The sequence below is a fragment of the Salvelinus alpinus genome, chromosome 24, assembly GCF_045679555.1.
Source record: "Salvelinus alpinus chromosome 24, SLU_Salpinus.1, whole genome shotgun sequence".
In the NCBI taxonomy this organism is placed as follows: Eukaryota; Metazoa; Chordata; class Actinopteri; order Salmoniformes; family Salmonidae; genus Salvelinus; species Salvelinus alpinus.
The window spans coordinates 23,451,379-23,475,865 of NC_092109.1; the positions used below are offsets into that span (position 1 = coordinate 23,451,379).

Here is a 24,487-nt window from a genome sequence, read left to right on the forward strand (position 1 = left end):
CCAGTGTCATGTCGTTAGTAAAGATTGAAAAAAAGTAAAGGGGCCTAGACAGCTGCCCTGGGGAATTCCTGATTCTACCTGGATTATGTTGGGAAAGGCTTCCATTAAAGAACACCCTCTGTGAACTGTTAGAAAGGTAACTCCTTATCCACAATATAGTGGGTCTATCGGATAACTCAACACTATACACGTCAGCTACTACAGCAACTGAAATGACTGCAACATTAAACAAAGAGCTGCAGTTAGTTTCAGAATGGGTGGCAAGGAATACGTTAGTCCTAAATATTTCAAAAAACTAAAAGCATTGTACATGGGACAAATTATTCACTAAACCCTAAATCTCAACTAAATCTTGTAATGAAATAATGTGGAAATTGAGCAAGTTGAGGTGACTAAACTGCTTGGAGTAACCCTGGATTGTAAACTGTTATTATCAAAACATATTGATACAATAGTAGCTAAGATGTGGAGAAGCCTGTCCATAATATAGCACTTGTCTGTTTTTTTAACAACACTATCAACAAGGCACTAGAGGCCCTAGTTTTGTTGCACCTGGACTACTGTTCAGTCGTGTGGTCATGGTGCCACAAAGAGGGACTTAGGGAAATTGCAATTGGCTCAGAACAAGGTAGCATGGCTGGTCCTTGGATGTACAGCGAGCTAACAATAATAATATGCATGTCAATCTCTCCTGGCTCAAAGTGGAGGAGATTGACTTCATCACTACTTCTATTTGTGAGAGGTATTGACATGTTGAATGCACCGAGATGTCTGTTTGAACTACTGTCACACCGCTCAGACACCCATGCATACACTACAAGAAATGCCTCCATAGGTCTTTTCACAGTCCCCAAGGCCAGAACAGACTATGGGAGGCGCACAGTGCTACATAGAGCCATGACTACATGGAACTCTCCCACATCAAGTAACTCATGCAAGCAGCAATTATTATTTTTTAAACAGATAAAAATACACATTATGGAACAGCGGGGACTGTGGAGACACAAACACAGGCACTTGCACACACGTAGATTTTGTGTCGTAGATCTGTGGTAGTAGTGGCCTGAGGGCACACAATGTGTTGTGAATGTATTGTAATGTTTTTAAAATTATATTACTGACAATTTTGCTGGACCCCAGGAATCCATAATAAATACAAATCAGAGCTCATCGCGTTACTAAATATTTTGCAGCTCATGTCTATACAATTTAGAGATTAGTTAGGTGTCAGAGAATATGCAGACAGGCAGCAAAAAATATGGCATCCTGGTGGATGGTATACAGGTATATGACCTTGGGTGTAGGCAGCAGTATGCATGGTGACAGAGTTTAGCAGACACATGCTATTTTTGGAGGTGTGTTGAAAGTGTTTCCTGTCACTTTTTCCATTGGTTATGTGTACAGCAAGAAACTAACCAACTGATAACATATTGATAACTGATACAATGCTCCTGAATAAATTTTTCCATTGTGGACAATAAAAGGGGGAAAGATCACTCAACTTAAAAACACATTTATTCACACTAATTTGCAAATACACAAAAATTTACGTTTGTATAGTGAACGAAGCAAGTTTGTACAATTCCAGTCCATTTCTCAGGGCAGAGATAGACCGTGTCCATCCTCACATATAATCCAGCATCTCTGTCTGCATCTCATTGTCACTCCCCTCTGAGGGATGAAACTCATCTTCCTCATTCTCCTCTTCATCATCCTCTCCACTTTCTGGGGTCTTTCGCCTGGTAATAGAACTCTCAGGTCCAGAAGAGTGTGGAGCTGCAGAAAGCACAGATATACTGTATGATGGACTAAAACATTCATGATCCCCATAATTGATTAAAATCTTACAGCAACAAGTCAAAAGATACACACATAAACTCACTTATTTAATGGGCAATTCATTTATGCAGACGTTATCTAACATACTATACTGAACAAAAATATAAAACACAACATGTAAAGTGTTGGTCCCATGTTTCATGAGCTGAAATAAAAGATCCCAGAAACGTTCCATACGTACAAAAAGGTTATTACTCTCAAATGCTGTGCACAAATTTGTTTAAATCCCTGTTAGTTAACATTTCTCCATTGCCAAGTTAATCCATCTACCTGACAGGTGTGGCATGTCAAGAAGCTGATTAAACAGCACGATCATTACACAGGCGCACCTTGTGCTGGGGACAAAAGGCCACTCGGAAATGTGACGCCACAGATGTCTCAAGTTGAAGGAGTGTGCAATTGGCATGCTGACTGCAGGAATGTCCAACCAGCTGTTGCCAGAATTTGTAATATTAATTTCTCTACAGTAACTTGCCTCCAATGTCATTTTAGAGAATTTGCAGTACGTCCAACTGGCCTCACAACAGCAGACCACGTGTATGGCGTCAAGTGGGCGAGAATTTTGCAGATGTCAACATTGTGAACAGAGTGCCCCATGGTGGCGGTGAAGTAATGGTATGGCCTAAGCTACAGACAACGAACACAACTGCATTCTAGCAATGGCAATTTGAATACACAAAGACCATGACGAGATCCTGAGGCCCTTGTCGTGCATGGGTCTGTGCATGATAATGCACAGACCCATGTCGCAATTAACTGTACACAATTCCTGGAAGCTGAAAATGTCCCAGTTCTTCCATGGCCTGCATACTCAGACATGTTACCCATTTAGCATGTTTTCGAAGTGTACGACAGCGTGTTCCAGTTCCCGTCAATATTCAGCAACTTCGTACAGCCATTGAAGAGGAGTGGGACAACATAGTACAGGCCACAATCAACAGCCTGATCAACTCTATGCAAAGGAGATGTGTCGTGCTGCATGAGGCAAATGGTGGTCACATCAGATACAGACTGGTTTTCTGATCCATGCCCCTAAGGTATCTATGACCAACAGATGCATACAAACTCAGCAAAAATAGAAACGTCCTCTCACTGTCAACTGTGTTTATTTTCAGCAAACATAACATGTGTAAATATTTGTATGAACAAAAGATTCAACATTTCTTATTTCACCTTTATTTAACCAGGTAGGCAAGTTGAGAACAAGTTCTCATTTACAACTGTGACCTGGTCAAGATAAAGCAAAGCAACACAAACAACAGAGTTACACAGGGAATAAACAAACATACAGTCAATAATACAGTAAAAAAAAGTCTATATACAATGTGTGCAAATGAGGTAGGATAACGGAGGTAAGGCAATAAATAGGCCATAGTGGCAAAATAATTATAATATAGCAATTAAACACTGGAGTGATAGATGTACAGAAGATGAGTGTACAAGTAGAGATACTGGGGTGCAAAGGAGCAAAAATAAATAAAATAGATAACAGTATGGGGATGAGGTAGTTGGATGGGCTATTTACAGATAGGCTATGTACAGGTGCAGTGATCTGTGAGCTGCTCTGACAGCTGGTGCTTAAAGCTAGTGAGGGAGATTTGAGTCTCCAGCTTCAGAGATTTTTGCAGTTCTTTCCCGTCATTGGCAGCAGAGAACTGGAAGGCGGCCGAAGGAGGAATTGGCTTTGGGGGTGAACAGTGAAATATACCTGCTGGAGCGTGTGCTGCTATGGTGACCAGTGAGCAAAGACTTATAGATGATGACCTGGAGCCAGTGGGTTTGGCGACGAATATGAAGCGAGGGCCAGCCAACAAGAGCATACAGGTCGCAGTGGTGGGTGGTATATGGGGCTTTGGTGACAAAACGGATGGCACTGTGATAAACTGCATCCAATTTGCTGAGTAGAGTGTTGGAGGCTATTTTGTAAATGACGTTGCCGAAGTCAAGGATCGGTAGGATAGTCAGTTTTACGAGGGTGTTTGGCAGCATGAGTGAAGGATGCTTTGTTGCGAAATAGGAAGCTGATTCTAGATTTAATTTTGGATTGGAGATTTTTAATGTGAGTCTGGAAGGAGAGTTTACAGTCTAACCAGTCACCTAGGTATTTGTAGTTGTCCACATATTCTAAGTCAGAACCGTCCAGAGTAGTGATGCTGGGCAGGCGGGCAGCGATCGGTTGAAGAGCATGCATTTAGTTTTACTTGCATTTAAGAGCAGTTGGAGGCCACGAAGGAGAGTTGTATGGCATTGAAGCTCGTCTGAAGGTTAGTTAACACAGTGTCCAAAGAAGGGCCAGAAGCATACAGAATGGTGTCGTCTGCGTAGAGGTGGATCAGAGAATCACCAGCAGCAAGAGCGACATCATTGATGTATTCAGAGAAGAGTCTGCCCGAGGATTGTACCCTGTGGCACCCCCATAGACTGTCAGAGGTCCGGACAACAGGCCCTCCAATTTGACACACTGAGCTCTATCTGAGAAGTAGTTGGTGAACCAGGCGAGGCAGTCATTTGAGGAAACAAAGCTGTTTAGTCTGCCGAGAAGAATGTGGTGATTGTCAGAGTCGAAAGCCTTGTCCAGGTCGATGAATACGGCTGCACAGTATTGTCTCTTATCGATGGCAGTTATGATATCGTTTAGTACCTTGAGCGTGGCTGAAGCCGGAAACCAGATTGCATAGCGGAGAAGGTACGGTGGGATTCGAAATGGTCGGTGATCTGTTTGTTAACTTGGCTTTCAAAGACTTTAGAAAGGCAGGGTAGGATAGATATAGGTCTGTATCAGTTTGGGTCTAAAGTGTCTCCCCCTTTGAAGAGGGGAATGACCGAGGCAGCTTTCCAATCTTTGGGGATCTCAGACGATACGAAAGAGAGGTTGAACAGGCTAGTAATAGGGGTTGCAACAATTTCGGTGAATAATTTTAGAAAGAGAGAGTCCAGATCATCTAGCCCGGCTGATTTGTAGGGGTCCAGATTTTGCAGCTCTTTCAGAACATCAGCTATCTGGAACTGAGACAAACTGAACAATTTCCACAGACATGTGACTAATAGAAATGGAATAATGTGTCCCTGAACAAAGGGGGGGGGGGGGGGGGGGTCAAAATCAAAAGTAACAGTCAGTATCTAGTGTGGCCACCAGCTGCATTAAGTACTGCAGTGCATCTCCTCCTCATGGACTGCACCAGATTTGCCAGTTCTTGCTGTAAGATGTTACCCCACTCTTCCACCAAGGCACCTGCAAGTTCCGGGACATTTCTGGGGGGAATGGCCCTAGCCCTCACCCTCCAAAACAACAGGTCCCAGCCGTGTTCAATGGGATTGAGATCCAGGCTCTTCGCTGGCCATGGCAGAACACTGACATTCATGTCTTGCAGGAAATCATGCACAGAACGATCAGTATGGCTGGTGGCATTGTCATGCTGGAGGGTCATGTCAGGGTGAGCCTGCAGGAAGGGTACCACATGAGGAGGATTGTCTTCCCTGTAACGTACAGCGTTGAGATTGCCTGCAATGACAACAAGCTCAGTCCGATGATGCTGTGACACACCGCCCCAGACCATGCCGGACCCTCCACCTCCAAATTGATCCCGTTCCAGAGTACAGGCCTCGGTGTAACGCTCATTCCTTCGACGATAAACACGAATTTGATCATCACCCCTGGTGAGACAAAACCGTGGCTCGTCAGTGAAGAGCACTTTTTGCCAGTCCTGTCTGGTCCAGCGACGGTGGGGTTGTGCCCATAGGCGACGTTTTTGCCGGTGATGTCTGGTGAGGAACTGCCTTACAACTGGCCTACAAGCCCTCAGTCCAGCCTCTCTCAGTCTATTGCGGACAGTCTGAGCACTGATGGAGGGATTGTGCGTTCCTGGTGTAACTCGGGCAGTTGTTGTTGCCATCCTGTAACTGTCCCGCAGGTGTGATGTTAAGATGTACCAATCCTGTGCAGGTGTTGTTACACGTAGTCTGCCACTGCGAGGACGATCAGCTGTCCATTATGTAGCGCTGTCTTAGGCGTCTCACAGTACGGACATTGCAATTTATTGCTCTGGCCGCATCTGCAGTCCTCATGCCTCCTTGCAGCATGCCTAAGGCACGTTCACGCAGATGAGATGGGACCCTGGGCATCTTTCTTTTGGTGTTTTTCCAGAGTCAGCAGAAAGGCCTCTTTAGTGTCCTAAGTTTTCATAACTGTGACCTTAATTGCCTACCGTCTGTAAACTGTTACTATCTTAACGACCGTTCCACAGATGCATGTTCATTAATTGTTTCATCGAACAAGCATGGGAAACAGTGTTTAAACCCTTTACAAATTATCTTTGAAAGACAGGGTCCTGAAAAAGGGATGTTTCTTTTTTTGATGAGTTTATGTATTCCCAGTTATGTGAAATCCATAGATTAGGGCCTAATGAATGTATTTCAATTGACTGGTTTGAAACTGTTTGAAGTTGCCCGTTGCATTTATATTTTTCTTCAGTATAGATGCACTCATTGTGCCCACACTTGCACACCGGCAGTGGGGAAGTAACCAAAACCTCAGACAGACAGACTGTTGTGACCAGAGCTAGAGGAAAGTATTCTCATGGTGACTGGGCCTACAGTATGGTTAATCTTGGACCACACTAGTTCACTTCACATCAGGGATAGCAGAAGAAGGGGTGCGGAAGGTGTGGCCGAACCCCCTGGTCAGCGAACCGTTGAAGTTCAGATGGGTGAAATGGACATCGACTGTAGGCCTATAACCTCTCACATGAAGCATAACATAATATTAACTCCTGCTGAATTATGCATTTCTTGCAGTAAATTCATAAACCAAATGTTAATTTTGTCTCGGGAGCAGGAGTGTAGAAATGCTATCTTTTTCAGCAATATAAAAGCTGACAGTATTCCAACCAACCACATAAAATATGCATCCAAGTAGAACTTAATATTATCAGAAACAAGTTGGATCGTTTTACCAGCCTTTCATTTCCTTAAAACCAGTCAAACTGAGGTTATTTGGAAATTTTGAACAGAAAATCTTTCCACTGTTTTAGAGTTATTTCATTTTCTCCCCAATCACTTAATGCCCTCGCTCCGTGAGAGAAGCAGAAATGAAAGAGAATCCGATCGATTTTACATTCCTCGGGTGAGCAAGCCTTTATTTAGTCGTCTAGGGCAGGGTTTCCCAAACTCGGTCCTGGGTTGTTGTTTTTTTTTGGGGGGGGGGGGCTGAGTTTTGGAAACTCTGGTCCAGGACAGGGAGAAATGGTAGAAGAGAAGCTGCATCTATTTAAATATAGGCAAGTTGAGTAAAAAAAATGCCTACCAAATGTCGGAAATGATATGCAAAAAAATATCTAAATTAGGCATAACAACTATTTTTCCTGCACTACATCTGAACATTAATAAAAAGCAGCTTGACCTATGAGAAAGACTGTAGTCATCACTTGTTGTGTATTGTAACAGTTAACTGTTACAACCCCCAGGGGGTTCTCCTTCAACTCTTATGAAAGAACTGCAATTCAACACACACTCAAAACCACCTAAACACCATGAAGTCAAACTCTGCCAGGTCGATCATAGGTTAATGCTGCACCAGTGTTAGAGAGAGAGGTCTCACCTGACCTCTTGGCACGGATAACCTGCTTGATCATAGAGGACATGATATCTCGGAGGTCATCAGAGGTGTGGGACAGACACCAGCCATCCCTCTCGTCACACTCCTCCTCCTGGCCATCGTTCCGACTGATCACGTTCCTTATGCTGAGCCAGGAGCAGGGTCATAACATTAGACACAAATGGACAACATGCAGAGACCTTTGCCACTGCAATTCCAAAGGAGATTGGTCCAAATATACAGTGCCTTCAGAAAGTATTCTCTCCCCTTGACTTTTTCCACATTTTGTTGTTACAGCTGGAATTTAAAATTGATTAACTTAAGATGATTTTTGTCACTGGCCTACACACCAAAACCCATAATGTCAAAGTGGAATTATGTTTTTCAAAATGTTTACAAATTACTTACAAACGAAAAGTTGAAATGTCTTGAGTCAATAAGTATTCAACCCCTTTGTTATGGCAAGCCTAAATAAGTTCAGGAGTAAACATTTGTTTAACAAGTCACATAAATAGCATGGACTCACTGTGTGCAATAATAGTGTTCAACATGATTTTTTAATGACTACCTCATCTCTGTACCCCACACACTCCAGAGTGGCGCAGCAGTCTAAGGCACTGCATCTTAGTGGTAGAGGTGTCACTAGACCCTGGTTCGATTCCAGGGTGTATCACAACCGGCCGTGATTGGGAGTCCCATAGGGAAGCACAAAATTGGCCCAGCGTCATCCGAGTTAGGGTTTGGCCGGGGTAGGCCGTCATTGTAAATAAGAATTTGTTCTTAACTGACTTGCCTAGTTAAATAAAGGTTAAATACAAGAAAAAAAAACACAGATAATTGTTAGGTCCCTCAGTCGAGCAGTGAATTTCAAAACAGATTCAACCACAAAGATCAGGGAGGTTTTCCAAAGCCTCTCAAGGAAGGTCACCTATTGGTAGATGGGTATAAAAAAATACAAAATATTAAAAAAGCAGACAATGAATATCCTTTTGAGCATGGTGAAGTTATGAATTACACTTTTGATGGTGTATCAAAACACCCAGTCACTACAAGGATACAGGCATTGTTCCTAACTCAGTTGCCAGAGGGGAAGGAAACCGCTTAGGGATTTCACCATGTGGCCAATGGTGACTTTAAAACAGTTACAGGGTTTAATGGCTGTGTTCGGGGAAAACTGAGGATGGATCAACATTGTTGTTACTCTACAATTCTAACCTAATTGACAGAGTGAAAAGGAGGAAGCATGTACAGAACAAAATCAAATAAAAATCAAACCTTGCATCTCGTTTGCAACATGGCACTACAGTAATACTGCAAAATAATTAACTTTTTGTCCTGAATACAAAGTTTGGGACAAATCCAATACATTACAGAGTACCACTCTCCATATTTTCAAGCAGTGGCTGTTGCATCATGTTATGGGTATGCTTGTAATTGTTAAGGACTGGGGAGTTATTCCAGGAAAAAGAAAGAATGGAGCTAAGCACAGGCAAATTCCTAGAGGAAATCCTGCTTCAGTTTGCTTAACCAACAGACACTGGGAGATGAAATCACCTTTCAACAGGACAATAACCTAAAACACAACGTCAAACCTACACTGGAGTTACTTCCCAAGAAGAATGTGCATAGTGTGGCCGAGTTACAGTTTTTACTTAAATCTACTTGAAAATCTATGACAAGACCTGAAAATGTTTATCTAGCAATGATCAACAACCAATTTGACAGAGCTTGAAGAATTTTGAAAATAATAAAAAATGGGGAAATGTTGCACAATCCAGGTGTGGAAAGCACTTAGAGACTTACCCAGAAAGACTCACAGCTGTAATCAATGCCAAAGATTCGTCTACAAAGTACGGACCCAGGATTGTGAATACTTATGTAAATGAGATATTTCTGTATTTTTCCACAACAAAAAAATGTATGACTGTCATTATGGGGTATTGTGTGTAGATGGTTGAGAAAAATAATACATTTAATTCCTTTTGAATTCAGGCTGTAAAACAACAAAATGTGGAATAATTCAAGGGGTACGATTACTTGCTGAAGGCACTGTAGTTATGTTTAGAATCTATTAAATAAATCCATAGAAAGGTCCCTTGGGGGAAGGATGTTTGGCATACCTTAGAATAATTGATTAGGTTAGGCCATTTTTCACATTTTGGCCTTACACACACCTTATTTTAGACACTACAACAATGACTCTGTAGATGCTAAAAACACATTCTTGGTGTCATTTAAAACCTTACCGTGTGCTCAAACCCATTTTATTTATTGAATTTATAGGCCATTCACAGCCCTCCTTTAGGATTGCATATTTAGTAAGTCACCAGCAGAAGGAGTTCCTTTGAATCCATTTGCCCATTCAATATATTGGTGTTGCTCATAAAATGTATTATAACTTCAAAAGTAGCAGAGAACCAACTCTGGAAATGTTATGCACTTGTAGAGTATATTGTTTAAAACAATATGCCAAAAAATGAAAATCAAAAAGGGTACCTAAGAAATGTAGGTTTATATTTTTTATGAACCATAAATTAATGTACAGAAATGGTATTCTTAATCTCAACACTACTCATATTTCAGAGCACACAGTACTGTTTAAAATGACACTAAGTCTGGCTTTGTAGCATCTATAGACTCATTGTTGTAGTGTCTTAAAGAAGACTTGGTAAGGCTAAAATGTTAAACATAATTATTTTGGATACAGATTTAAAAAAGGTATGCCAAACATCCTTTCCCCAAAGGACCTTTCTATGGATTTCATTTCAGGAAGATCAAAAACAAATATATTTGGGACAATCTCTAATGGAATCGCCCGTATACCATGTTGGATTTTACCTCTCCACATCCAGATCACAGAGCTGGTAGAACATCTGCCTGTGGGGGGGCAGGGTCCCATCTCGGAATATGTATGAGGAATCCTGGACAAACAGGAGACAGGGTAAAAGGAGGTTGGTATCTGAGGTCTTATTACGGTGACATTCTTGTTAGTACAGTATAATATGTATAGTGAGTAAGTTGTGGGGAAGTCTTCAGTTCCTTACCTTGAGCTGGTATCTGGTTATATTAGCACTACGTCCACCAGCAGGGCCCTCGGGGGGTAAATCTGTCACATTAGCAGCCTGGGGCACTGAACAACAAAGAGGGACATTAGTGAGACAATCATCACTAATACACACGGACACACACACGTACGCATGCAAGCACAGACACAGTCACACACACCAGACATATGCCCAGTTACCCACCTGCTTTGTTAAGTGTGATTGGCAGGGTATAGTTGAAAGTGCTCCTCTTGGCCTTCACTGGCATGTCATTTATAGTATATCCTAAAGACAGTCACAGGGAGGAAAACACGGTCTCATAAAACAACGCATGATTAACAAAGGCTGTGGAATTAAATTGTCCCTCCAGATTAGATTGAACCAAACCTCCACCCTAACCCCACTCCTCACCGTGCTTGGTACTGCAGCGGATCCTGAAGTCCAGCACCTGGTATTTCTTGGCGTCTGGTGTCTTGCAAGGGTCGTAGCCAAATCTCACCCAGAGGCTCCTCCAGGGGCCTGTCACCTAGAGGATACACATATCAGATTTCAATGGAATTTGTATGGCAAATAAGAACAATGGGCTGTTCTGTTGACTCACTCAATTATTATATTGCGAGGACTCGTTCTGTTTTTCCTACTACACTTTTATTTAATATTCTATTGATCAAATAGATTTTTATGTTTGCGTCTTCTTTCTCTCTTGCCACCATCCACTTCTACTTCTCTCAAGAGGTTAATTTCAAGTCAAGTGAATTGAATAGGACATGGCATGTAAATAGAGAGATGCCCTATTTCCCTTTATTGACCCCCTGCTGGTCTGGGTCTGCTCACCATATAGATTAGTTAGGTGTCAGAGAATATGCAGACAGCCAAACAATTGGCATCCTGATGAATGGTATACAGGTATGTGCCCTTGGGCTGTAGTATCCATGGTGACAGTTAGATAGCAGACATATGCTATTTTTGGAGATAGAAAACCTATCGCTTTTTCCATTGGCTGGTCTAGGTCTCCTCACCATATAGTAGGCCATGATAGGGAGCAGCAGCTTCAGTTTATCAGGGTGGAGGTCCAGGTTGGCCTTGACCGCGTACCCGGACCAGATGGGCCGGCTCTCAAACATCTACACACAGTGTGGTTTGGGGAAAGTTAACAGAGGGTATATCAAAGCAATAGACTTAACATTTCCGATGTGTACATTTTCCATAGAAAAATACCATAGGAACATCCTTTGTACATGGTGATGTAAAAAAAAATAGGTGGGCAGGTAACGCCAGTGATGTAGTTGAATTTTTTAAATAATAAGTGGGTAAACTCTGATCACCGGCCACGGTGAAAGAAGTTACGCTCCCTATACTTTCAATGTACAGTACCAGTCAAAAGTTGACACACCTACTCAATCAAGGGTTTCTTTATTTTTAGTATTTTCTACATTGTAGAATAGTGAAGCATCAAAACTACACATGCGGAGATCATCCGTTCACCTACTCTGCGTCTCACAAAGACACGATGGTTTGAACCAAAAATCAGACCAAAGGACAGATTTCCACTGGTCTAATGTCCATTGCTCGTGTTACCTGGCCCAAGCAAGTCTCTTCTTATTGGTGTCCTTTAGCTGTGGTTTCTTTGCAGCAATTCGACCATAAAGGTCTGATTCAGTCTCCTCTGAACAGTTAATATTGAGATGTGTCTGTTACTTGAACTCTATGAAGTATTTACTTGGGCTGAAATTTCTGAGGCTGGTAACTTTAATGAACTTATCCTCTGCAGCAGAGGTAACTCTGGGTCTTCCTTTCCTGTGGCGGTCCTCATGAGAGCCAGTTTCATCATGGTGCTTGATGGTGTTTGCGACTGCACTTGAAATAACTCAATGTTCTTGATGATGGACTGTTGTTTCTCTTTGGCTATTTGAGCTGTTCTTGCCATAATATGGACATGGTCTTTTACCAAATAGGGCTATCTTCTGTATACCAACCCTACCTTGTCACAACACAACTAATTGGCTCAAGCGCATTAAGGAAAGAAATTCCACAAATTAACATAAGGCACACCTGTTAATTGAAATGCATTCCAGGTGAATACCTCATGAAGCTGGTTGAGAGAATGCCAAGCGTGTGCAAAGCTGTCATCAAGGCAACAGGTGGCTACTTTGAAGAATCTCAAATATAAAATACATTTAGATTTGTTTAACACTTTTTTGGTTACTACATGATTACATATGTGTTATTTCATTGTTTGTCTTCACTATTATTCTACAATGTAGAAAACAGTAAAAATAAAGAAAAACCCTTGAATCAGTAGGTGTGTCCAAACTTTTGACTGGTACTGTATTTCTCAACAAAAGGTGGGTAAACTGTTGGGCAACAACAACAAAAAACTGGGTAAACTGTGTTCACCCTCCACTAGCACACTGGGTATCGTCATCAAGGTCTGAGAGTGTCCATTGTAATTCCATCTAAATCAGAGAGACCAAATATAAACTACCCTACAGGCTAACACTTAAGTAAACATTTCTGTCTTGAAATAGCATTAGAATTTTAAAAAAAAGGCTCAAACAGAAAAAAATGCTATGTTCCTATGCATATGTGACTAACATAATAAAGAATAGTTTCAAACATGAGAACATCCCTCCTGATTTTGACTTCATGCAGTCTTCACAATGGCTTCTGAATAAACCTCAGTAGCCCAATGCAAAGTATACTAACCTCCTTCAGTTGTTCCTCTGCCTTTATGTCACTGGGGTGAACACACACTCTCTTCCAGTTGACCTTGGCAGCCTCCATGGGCTCCGTGGGGATGTTCTGGTCGTTAAAAGTGAGGAAGATGGCATTATGAGGCCGACGCGCTCGACTCAAACCAATCAGATTATCCCTGGAGACTGTTGGGGGACAATGGCCTTCTCTGCACAGAAGACACAAGACCACAATGGTTTAGCTAATAACCCTTATGGGTTGGCCAATGGCCAAATCTATTAGCACCTGCATCTTTATAACTAAATAAGGGGCTTCCTGTCTTGCTCCTCTTGTTGAACACACCATTTTCTAAAGTTGTTGTTGTTGGGAATTCCTACGCATAATTGCTGACACAAATGTTGACTTCCATTTGCATATTTGTTTCTGACCTGAACACACTACCTCTGAGGGTGAAACTGTGTAGTGGAACACTGCTCCAATGCCCCTGCTTACTTGTGTTGGATTTCAGGTCGGTAGTTATAGTCCACAGCACTGTCCAGGCGAGAGAAGATGGGTGGAGGAAGGAAGAGGGGCACAGGCTGCTCAAAGAACTCATTATTCTCTGGTTTACGCAAGATGATCTTATCGTAGAGGGATGTGTGTGAGCCGTCCTTTGCTGAATGCACTGCAAGATACTGGAAGTCTGCCATCCCTGCAACAATTAACAATATACACTGATTGTACAAAACATTAAGAACACCTTCCTAATATTGAGCAGCGCAACCCACCCCGGCCCAAACCGGATTTGTCGTAAGCATTCTACAGGGATGCTGGCCCAGGTTTTAGTCCAATGCTTCCCACAGTTGTGTCAAGTTGGCTCGAAATCCTTTGGGTGGTGGACCATTCTCGATACACACAGGAAGCTGTTGAGAGTGAAAAACCCAGCAGTGTTGCAGTTCTTGACACAAACCTACGACCATACCCCCATTCAAGGGCACTAAAATATTTTGTCTTGCACCTTCAACCTCAATTGAGACATACAATCCGTCTCAAGGCTTAAAAATCCTTCTTTAACCCATCTCCTCCTCTTCATCTACACTCACTGAAGTGGATTTAACAAGTGACATCAATAAGGGATCATAGCTTTAGCCTGGATTCACCTGGTCAGTCTGCCATGGAAAGAGCAGGTGTTGTTAATGTTTTGTACACTCAGTGTACAACTTACATCAACAACAAATACACAATTAAGAGTAATAGCAGCACAGATCAGAGTAGGGAGGCAATGGGAAGGAATCATAAAGGGGTCACAGACACTCAAGTGTTTGAAGTTTAAGAAGTTGAACCTTGGAATTTGTATGTTGTCCCGATGACACCCAGGATGTCCATGTTGATTTGGGCTTCCTTGGGGTTGCCTTTACGCACCCTCCTTTTCATGCGCAGCAGCAGGTTGGTGGAGGAGTAACGGTTTCCACAGACAGGGTGACAGAACGGGTCCTGGGGACGAAAGCGAAGTTCCAACCGTCTGCTGGGGTCAGCATAGGTCTGTGGAGAAGCACTTCCTTTTTAGTTCATCATCATTATTATGAACAACGCAAATAGTGGTGAATTATGGGAACAACAACATGTGAGTACGTATGTCTGAAGTAGCTAGCACCTGTTACCTACAGTAAACTAATATGTTGTGAATGATAAAATGTATCATTAAAACATGTCGCTAGCTAGTTATATATATATATAACTATATATAGATATGTGGGTTTTTCACTCAACAGCTTCCTGTGTGTATCATATATATATATATAAATAGCTAGCGACATGTTTTAATGAGAAATGTATATATATATATGAATAAACATTACAAGCAGACTAACGTAGCTAGCAAGTGACAAGTCGCGCATGCGCTGATCGGCGTGTGTAGCTAGCTAGAATTGCTTGCTCACCTTGGACATCCCTTGTATACCCCCAATACTTTCCAGCATCTTGTCCACATTGGAGATAATACCTGGATATTCCACACAGACGAGTTTATTGTCCTCTGATAGGGAAAGAGTCGACGAACTCTCAGGCACAACACTGGCAGTGAACGTCTCATCACTTGTGCTGCCCGAGACAGACTGGCGCGTGCCGGTTATCTCTTTCATTGTAAAATTCAAATCGTCCAACCCGGATGCTGCCATCTCACCTTTAGATAAATAACTGTCACAGTTTGAGTTGATTGCGTTATTTGAATGCACTTAAGTTGACTAATTAGCGAAACAATTTACAGATTAAAGTGTGGTTTTCTGGTTCGTAAAAAGCTCAAACATTTCGACCAATAAATCCCTACGGGTGGAAACAATTGGACTTGTTTATAGTTCCGGCCGGCCAGAGAGAACGATTAGACTTGACGAATATAGGCTGTGGAAGAAGCATGTTTGATGTCAGCCACAATATTTAGTTTATCCATATAAACCCCTTAGGCTATATTCAGCCAGGTCTAATAATTCTCACTACGGTCAGTATTATGCGTGATCCTTGGAACAGCCCAAACTAGATCTGAAGTCTAAGCAATTTCAAGCCAGAAGGGGGCAGGAGATGTACTGCAAGAAAAAGGCTAGACAATTAAGTTAAGGTCAGGTTTTGGTTTAAGCATCAGGTGTGTCCTTGTAGTCTCTCTCGTGTTGCTAACAGCTTAGTTTCCTTCACCTACCCCATACTGGGCTTAAACCAGTGATCCTCTACTTGACATTCCAACAAGTTGAACCACCTGAAAGCTATCAACTGGATGGCTCCATCCAGAACATTTCAAGCTAGCTGTGGAGTGAGTGTATGGCACGTTGTTAATTGCGTTACACTAGCAACAAGTCAAAAGGACAATTCCACCACTTAATAAACAGTTATTATGCTTTTAATATATATGCGCTAAAGACTTCATACACATGTTGATGTTTTATCGTTTATGTTAGTCATACTGCACGATTCCTCGGACAGAAGATGGCGGCGATATCTTACGAGCTCCAACCCAACTTCGTGTTTAGGTGGGCCATCTGGTACTCACTTCCGGTGTGCTCCCACGCAAGTCAAGTACTGTACTTTGGTAAAAAGACAAATAAGGTTCCGTTTGCAACACTGATGTAAAAATGGTATCCACAAGTTAATTTGACTCTGGGGAAGTAGATAAAGAGCCTAACTGCCAAAATCCTGAAATCTCCCTTTAATGTATACTTCTGTCTTACACATAAAATTGAAATGTTTGGATATTGTCTCAGATTGATAAAGCCACTTGTAATTTGCCTCACCCTATTGATACAACTGCTATATCAGTTGTATCACCATTTTAAAAGTTTACTTTATGCTAAACTCCAATTTGGGATCCTGCCCCCAGGGTGTCCTTGTTATTTAGAAAAGGAGTGATCTGGTCTTGCTGTTAGGAACTTTGAAACAGTGGTTTGTGCATTTGTATCATGTCCTCCTCCCTCAAGTGTGGTGTAATCTGTATAATCTCATAACATCCTCCATCAGAAAGAGAGAATCTGATTCTACAGAGGAGAAGTAATATTAGATCAGCAAAGCAAGTTGTGTTAGAATATATTGGAAAGGCCTACAATTTAGCAATGTTCTATTTAGTGATAGACATTTCTGTTTACTTTTTAAAAATCCGACTTCTGTGCCTTAAGGGCAATATAAGATAATATGATGTGACTCAAGATAAACAGTATATGTTTTCCATTGGCTTCTTGTTTTTTTTGTAGGGTTGATGATGGCTGGTGTCCTTCTGATAGTCAAGTCGTGAAACTTTTGTTTTGACATCCTGTTTCAGTTTTACCACTTCAGATCCATTCCAACACAGTCACAGTGTATATTACAAATAACTACATTTCACTCCGTCCCCTGAAATGGAGAGGATTTTGGTGTGTAACAGCTGTTTGAATAAGAACCCTAGTGCCATGCTTTTCTAGAGTAGAGCCAGATAAGGCATTTGTGCTTCCAGCGTCGGGACGTATTATGAAGTTCTGTGCTTTGCGGGAGATGATGAGACAGCAGAAGAGGTCATGCTGGGAGAAACAATTTGTCATGTGGTGTGGTGGAGCCGGGGTTTCACACGGAGTGGGATCTAGCACCTCTGTCTATTGGTCCGTGCTCCTGTGTCTCCCAGATTACGGCTGTGTTGGGTGCTATCTCTGTGGAGGGACTGTTCACTCCTCCCTGTCGAGACTCTGGCATGTTTCCGACCGTTACAGTGTGGGGCAGCCATGATAAGACTATCACACACCCACCATTGCCCGGCTTGCCCAGCAAGGCCTGCTGCATAGCCCCAGATTTCACCCTCTCTCTTTCCACCTCTTTCTCTATATCTCTTTTTAATTTTCACTCTCTTTCCTTGTTGACCCTGCTCAGTCCTTCTCACTCCTTTTTCAACTTCTCTCCCTTCCCTCTCTCCTCTTCTCTCTCTCAGTGCATCATGTGCAGTCAGAAGCCCATGCTTTGCAGCTGATTGTGTGGCGGTTGGAAAGGCAAAGCCATTTTTGGATGATGAACTGCCTCAGAGCTGCAGCGAAGATGGCTGATGCCATTATTGTCATTCTGATCCACTACACTCTTCCCCCTGCTAACTGTCATTCAAATGGTATCACCAGCCCGCCACTCTCATGTGATCAGAGACCTACTTCCTGTGTCTATGGAAGAAAGCTGCCTCAGTTTGGCTTCTTCTTTAGTTCACTAGTCCAATAGCATTGAGAGTCAAGGCTAAACATAAACATGTAAACGTCAAATAAATTTATCAAAAGGATGATATGAATGTTGTATTAGCAAAAGTAGATCAAATCAAGCTTCATGCCTCTTCAATGTTTTACCTCTTCAGCTTTCCCAGCTAGGTTCTGGAGAAGAGCATGACTTTACCTCTAATTTGATGCGTTACACAAACAAATACACCACTCCCTGGATTTAAATAATGATTGCCTTTTATCTTCTCTTCTTTGGTAATCTGCGTGTGTTAGACTTGGCCTGGTCACTCCTCTCCTTCTCTGTCTCTTCTCTATCTCATACCATCCAGTACCTGGCTCTGAGGTCATAAACATGGATGATAGGGTTCTTTGTCCTTCAGTTGATTTGGAGCGGGGCAGTTCATGTAGCTAGGGATGTGTAACTTAAAAATATATATATATATATTGTCAATTAATACTTTCCATGGACTTTCTATGTCAAGCATTGCTAACTGTAAATATAATACTATATGTCTGTACATCGATGTTATAGCTTCCATTGCTTGAAACAGTAAATACTCAGTGTATGCTAATTAAAGTAGTACATAAAATAGTACATATTTCTTAAGATAGAGCAACCCATGGGAGATATCCGTTCTTCAACATGTCTCCCCTAGCTTTTAGCCTCGGGCTGGCACACCTTTCCACCTTCCAACCCTTTACCAGGGCACAGACCAGGGATATTTTGCATACTCATTTGCAAGACAAATTTAAATTCATCTTACTCTACCTGTGTGTGTGTGTGTGTGTGTGTGTGTGTGTGTGTGTGTGTGTGTGTGTGTGTGTGTGTGTGTGTGTGTGTGTGTGTGTGTGTGTGTGTGTGTGTGTGTGTGTGTGTGTGTGTGTGTGTGTGTGTGTGTGTGTGTGTGTGTGTGTGTGTGTGTGTGCTTGGTATGGTTAGGTTAAGAGTGTGTGCAGATGTGTGCCATGATTTTCTTGTGCTTTACAGGGTCTTGGCTGGGTGGAACAGATTTTGAGTTTTTTTCTTGTTTTCTGTTAATGTGTTTGTCAGTGTTAAGTCGGTTTCTGGTATCTGATTCCTCCACAAGCTTGCTGGCAAGGCAGCAGGCATGGGCCATTAGACGAATTAGTGCTGCACAATTGAAAAGAAAGCAGTTTGCTTTGTTGATTTCACCTTTTGTTTCATTATCTTGTAGTTAAAAAAAATGAGGGGAAAATAATTTGTCTTGATTTAGCTTAAGTTTGTTGTTGAGCTGGAAGTGTTTAAAGATGTTAATTTTATCTTTACTTTGAGTGGACAGTTTAACATTGAAGTTCTAGAGAAACGTACAGTTTAGTTCTTTGAAGGATTAGGATGCCACTGTGCCCCAGGCCGGCACAGGAGATGCAAATGAAGAGGGGGAGGAGAGAGAGAGAGCATAAAAGCATACAATAATTAATATATGCTATTGAGACGTTACTATATTGTGTTGTTTTAATTAAAACCCTGCGTTGTGTTGTACTAAATGATAAAAAGCACAGACACACACCTGTATGCGAATGTTGAAAAGGGAAGTTCAGCTCAGGTGCGTGTGGGTGGACCTGGTCCCCTAATTTCCCCAGTTTCCCCCCAGGCTACAGTCTGGGCCCCACCCCTCCAATGCAGGACCCATGTCCTGTTTGTTTAGGCCCGCTCATCCTGCTCCTCTCTCTGCCATTGGCTGCCTGTGCAGCATTTTGTTTTGCTCTGTACCCTCACACCAGGATGCAACCCTAACTGTTTCTCCTGAGCACAACGGACCCTGTTGCCTGGGTTATATAAACACTCATTTGCATGGCACCACAGATTTGTTTACCAACTGTACCAGACAGTGGACAGGATGTATGTTTCATTCCGCACCTAGACACTGATTTCTGTAACAAACCCGCAACATAAACTCATACTGCTGTTGTGACCATGTACGGGTGTTGTATTTTTCACCTACTGATTTAACCCAGGTTGAATTTTTTTTTTTTAGGCAAATCTGGAACCCTCCAAACAGGATTTCCGGAACACCAGGGAATTTATTGAAAGTTCATGGAATTCTGCTACCCTGCAGCATAAAGTGGGAATTTAATGTATTTTTGTTAGAAATTAGCAAACAGTTGTGGACAGTGGTAGGTCTAAAACCTCAAAACCTGATTCAACCCATAGTTGTACTTGGCCAGCTACTTATACAGTATTTGATAACAGATTTTACTAAGAAATGGTCTGATTTGACTGTAACAGCTTAAATGGCCTAACTGGAGTTGGTGTTTGAGGAAGGTGTTGTGTCTTCATGAGAAGTGCAATGTGTATGTCTAAGCAAACCTGTCAGAATGGATGGGTGTGGTACGGTCACAACTTGCAGACTTGTTTACGTGCTGCTGTGCGTTTTGTTGCCAACCCTACTTTGCTACCTGACAACTTTACGGTTTTTACTTTTTAATTACCGTTTATATTTTTTGTTTTTCCCTCACTCAACTTTTTCACTCCGGACATTTGATCTGGACATGGTTCGCCAGGACTTCCAGCAGCCGAAGCTAAGTAGTAACATTAACATGATGCCTTCTACTTGCACTCGCTGTAATCATAATATACAGGAGAACGATCGCCTTGCGGCGAGGATAGCTGTGCTGCAAGCCCAGCTTCAGACGCAATCGTTAGGCAAGGGTAATTTCAGTGTAGGAAAGGAGGAAACAGCATCTGTGCCACCAATAAGTACAGATAGTAACGTTAGTATAAATCCCCTCGCACGGTCCCCGCAGCCGGACAACTTTCTCATGGCTTCTGGAGGGAAATGCTGTAGGAATGCTCAACCGGTGTCGCTCATTCAGCCGACAGAAACTTTCAACCTGTTCTCCCCATTAAGCAGCGAGTCGGAGTCAGAGGCCGAGCCTTCTCTGGTCTCTACTCCTCCCGTTACGGGGTCTGAGACGCTGAAGGCTCCCACCATTAGCTCTGACAAATTGAAAACCCTAGTCATTGGCGACTCCATTACCCGCAGTATTAGACTTAAAACGAATCATCCAGCGATCATACACTGTTTACCAGGGGGCAGGGCTACCGACGTTAAGGATAATCTGAAGATAGTGCTGACTAAAGTTAAAACTGGCGAGTATAGAGATATTGTTATCCACGTCGGCACCAACGATGTTAGGATGAAACAGTCAGAGGTCACCAAGTGCAACATAGCTTCAGCGTGTAAATCAGCTAGAAAGATGTGTCGGCATCGAGTAATTGTCTCTGGCCCCCTCCCAGTCAGGGGGAGTGATGAGCCAGCCCTACAGCAGAGTCTCACAACTCAATCGCTGGTTGAAAACTGTTTTCTACCCATCCCAAAAGATAGAATTTGTAGATAATTGGCCCTCTTTCTGGGACTCACCCACAAACAGGACCAAGCCTGGCCTGTTGAGGAGTGACGGAATCCATCCTAGCTGGAGGGGTGCTCTCATTTTATCTACGGACATAGACAGGGCTCTAACTCCCCTAGCTCCAGAATGAAATAGGGTGCAGGCCAGGCAGCAGGCTGTTAGCCAGCCTGCCAGCTTAGTGGAGTCTGCCACTAGCACAGTCAGTGTAGTCAGCTCAGCTATCCCCATTGAGACTGTGTCTGTGCCTCGACCTAGGTTGGGCAAAACTAAACATGGCGGTGTTCGCCTTAGCAATCTCACTAGAATAAAGACCTCTATTCCTGCCATTATTGAAAGAGATCGTGATACCTCACATCTCAAAATAGGGCTACTTAATGTTAGATCCCTCACTTCAAAGGCAGTTATAGTCAATGAACTAATCACTGATCATAATCTTGATGTGATTGGCCTGACTGAAACATGGCTTAAGCCTAATGAATTTACTGTGTTAAATGAGGCCTCACGTCCTGGTTACACTAGTGACCATACCCCCTGCGCATCCCGCAAAGGCGGAGGTGTCGCTAACATTTACGATAGCAAATTTCAATTTACAAAAAAAAAACGGCGTTTTCATCTTTTGAGCTTCTAGTCATGAAATCTATGCAGCCTACTCAATCACTTTTTATAGCTACTGTTTACAGGCCTCCTGGGCCATATACAGCGTTCCTCACTGAGTTCCCTGAATTCCTATCGGACCTTGTAGTCATAGCAGATAATATTCACATTTTTGGTGACTTTAATATTCACATGGAAAAGTCCACAGACCCACTCCAAAAGGCTTTCGGAGCCATCATCGACTCAGTGGGTTTTGTCCAACATGTCTCTGGACCTACTCACTGCCACAGTCATACTCTGGACCTAGTTTTGTCCCATGGAATAAATGTTGTGGATCTTAATGTTTTTCCTCATAACCCTGGACTATCGGACCACCATTTTATTACGTTTGCAATCGCAACAAATAATCTGCTCAGACCCCAACCAAGGAGCATCAAAAGTCGTGCTATAAATTCTCAGACAACCCAAAGATTTCTTGATGCCCTTCCAGACTCCCTCTGCCTACCCAAGGACGTCAGAGGACAAAAATCGGTTAACCACCAAACTGAGGAACTCAATTTAACCTTGCGCAATACCCTAGATGCAGTTGCACCCCTAAAAACTAAAAACATTTGTCATAAGAAACTAGCTCCCTGGTATGCAGAAAATACCCGAGCTCTGAAGCAAGCTTCCAGAAAATTGGAACGGAAATGGCGCCACACAAGTCTTCCGACTAGCTTGGAAAGACAGTACCAGTACCGTGCAGTATCGAAGAGCCCTCACTGCTGCTCGATCATCCTATTTTTCCAACCTAATTGAGGAAAATAAGAACAATCTGAAATTTATTTTTGATACTGTCGCAAAGCTAACTAAAAAGCAGCATTCCCCACGAGAGGATGGCTTTCACTTCAGTAGTAATACATTCATGAACTTCTTTGAGGAAAAGATCATGATCATTAGAAAGCAAATTATGGACTCCTCTTTAAATCTGCGTATTCCTCCAAAGCTCAGTTGTCTTGAGTCTGCACAACTCTGCCAGGACCTAGGATCAAGGGAGACACTCAAGTGTTTTAGTACTATATCTCTTGACACAATGATGATGAAAATAATCATGGCCTCTAAACCTTCAAGCTGCATACTGGACCCTATTCCAACTAAACTACTGAAAGAGCTGCTTCCTGTGCTTGGCCCTTCTATGTTGAACATAATAAACGTCTCTCTATCCACCGGATGTGTACCAAACTCACTAAAAGTGGCAGTAATAAAGCCTCTCTTGAAAAAGCCAAACCTTGACCCATTAAATTTATATAATAAACTATCGGCCTATATCGAATCTCCCATTCCTCTCAAAAGTTGCGCAGCAACTCACTGCCTTCCTGAAGACAAACAATGTATACAAAATGCTTCAGTTTGGTTTTAGACCCCATCATAACACTGAGACTGCACTTGTGAAGGTAGTAAATGACCTTTTAATGGTGTCAGACTGAGGCTCTGCATCTGTCCTCGTGCTCCTAGACCTTAGTGCTGCTTTTGTTACCATCAATCACCACATTCTTTTGGAGAGATTGGAAACCCAAATTGGTCTACACGGACAAGTTCTGGCCTGGTTTAGATCTTATCTGTCGGAAAGATATCAATTTGTCTCTGTGAATGGTTTGTCCTCTGACAAATCAACTGTAAATGTTGGTGTTCCTCAAGGTTCCGTTTTAGGACCACTATTGTTTTCACTATACATTTTACCTCTTGGGCATGTCATTCGAAAACATAATGTTAACTTTCACTGCTATGCGGATGACACACAGCTGTACATTTCAATGAAACATGTATAACCGATGTGAAATGGCTAGCTAGTTAGCGGTGGTGTGCTCTAATAGCGTTTCAATCGGTGACGTCACTCACTCTGAGACCTGAAGTAGATGTTCCCCTTGCTCTGCAAGAGCCGTGGCTTTTGTGGCGCGATGGGTAGCGATGCTTCGTGGGTGTCAGTTGTCTATGTGTGCAGAGGGTCCCTGGTTCGAGCCCGGGGCGAGGGGACGGACGAAAGTTATACTGTTACACATGGTGAAGCCCCAAAATTGCCCTCGCTAGATGCCTGTGTTTCAGACATAAGGAAGTGGATGGCTGCAAACTTTCTACTTTTAAACTCGGACAAAACAGAGATGCTTGTTCTAGGTCCCAAGAAACAAAGAGATCTTCTGTTGAATCTGACAATTAATCTTGATGGTTGTACAGTCGTCTCAAATAAAACTGTGAAGGACCTCTGCGTTACTCTGGACCCTGATCTCTCTTTTGACGAACATATCAAGACTGTTTCAAGGACAGCTTTTTTCCATCTACGTAACATTGCAAAAATCTGAAATGTTCTGTCCAAAAATGATGCAGAAAAATTAATCCATGCTTTTGTTACTTCTAGGTTAGACTACTGCAATGCTCTACTTTCCGGCTACCCGGATAACCACTAAATAAACTTCAGTTTGTGCTAAGTACGGCTGCTAGAATCCTGACAAGAACCAAAAAATGTGATCATATTACTCCAGTGCTAGCCTCCCTACACTGGCTTCCTGTTAAGGCAAGGGCTGATTTCAAGGTTTTACTGCTAACCTACAAAGCATTACATGGGCTTGATCCTACCTATCTTTCCGATTTGGTCCTGACATACATAACTACACGTACGCTACGGTCACAAGACG

At 42.5% G+C, this 24,487-nt stretch overlaps 1 protein-coding gene across 3 annotated transcripts; it reads right to left on the reverse strand.

Annotated features, from left to right (window-relative positions):
- Positions 1-1,497: 1,497 nt before the first annotated feature.
- Positions 1,498-15,702, reverse strand: LOC139552356 (general transcription factor 3C polypeptide 5-like). 3 transcript variants are annotated; one of them, XM_071364013.1, is made up of 12 exons: positions 15,090-15,472; positions 14,493-14,691; positions 13,938-14,072; positions 13,663-13,861; positions 13,183-13,378; positions 11,496-11,600; positions 10,888-11,002; positions 10,681-10,761; positions 10,477-10,562; positions 10,271-10,353; positions 7,436-7,578; positions 1,498-1,776 (listed from the first exon to the last, which is right to left on the reverse strand). In XM_071364013.1, exons 4-12 carry the CDS (start codon positions 13,857-13,859, stop codon positions 1,625-1,627), a joined length of 1,158 nt encoding a protein of 385 aa, XP_071220114.1. In that variant the 5' UTR covers positions 13,860-13,861; positions 13,938-14,072; positions 14,493-14,691; positions 15,090-15,472; the 3' UTR covers positions 1,498-1,624. The 3 variants fall into 3 exon arrangements, with proteins under 3 accessions (XP_071220114.1, XP_071220113.1, XP_071220112.1); XM_071364012.1 differs by lacking the exon at positions 13,938-14,072 and having other exon boundaries at positions 7,441-7,578; positions 15,090-15,702; XM_071364011.1 differs by lacking the exon at positions 13,938-14,072 and having other exon boundaries at positions 15,090-15,702.
- Between the last annotated feature and the right edge of the window lie 8,785 nt (positions 15,703-24,487).

Excerpts from the sequence above, each read along its gene's own strand:
- LOC139552356 (XM_071364011.1), bottom strand. The coding sequence starts at position 15,326 with ATGGCAGCATCCGGGTTGGACGATTTGAATTTTACAATGAAAGAGATA. Across the intron at positions 7,579-10,270 it reads TGTGATCTGGATGTGGAGAG|CATAAGGAACGTGATCAGTC; the intron begins GTAAAATCCAAC and ends CTCCTGGCTCAG. Across the intron at positions 1,777-7,435 it reads TATCCGTGCCAAGAGGTCAG|CTCCACACTCTTCTGGACCT; the intron begins GTGAGACCTCTC and ends TGCTTTCTGCAG.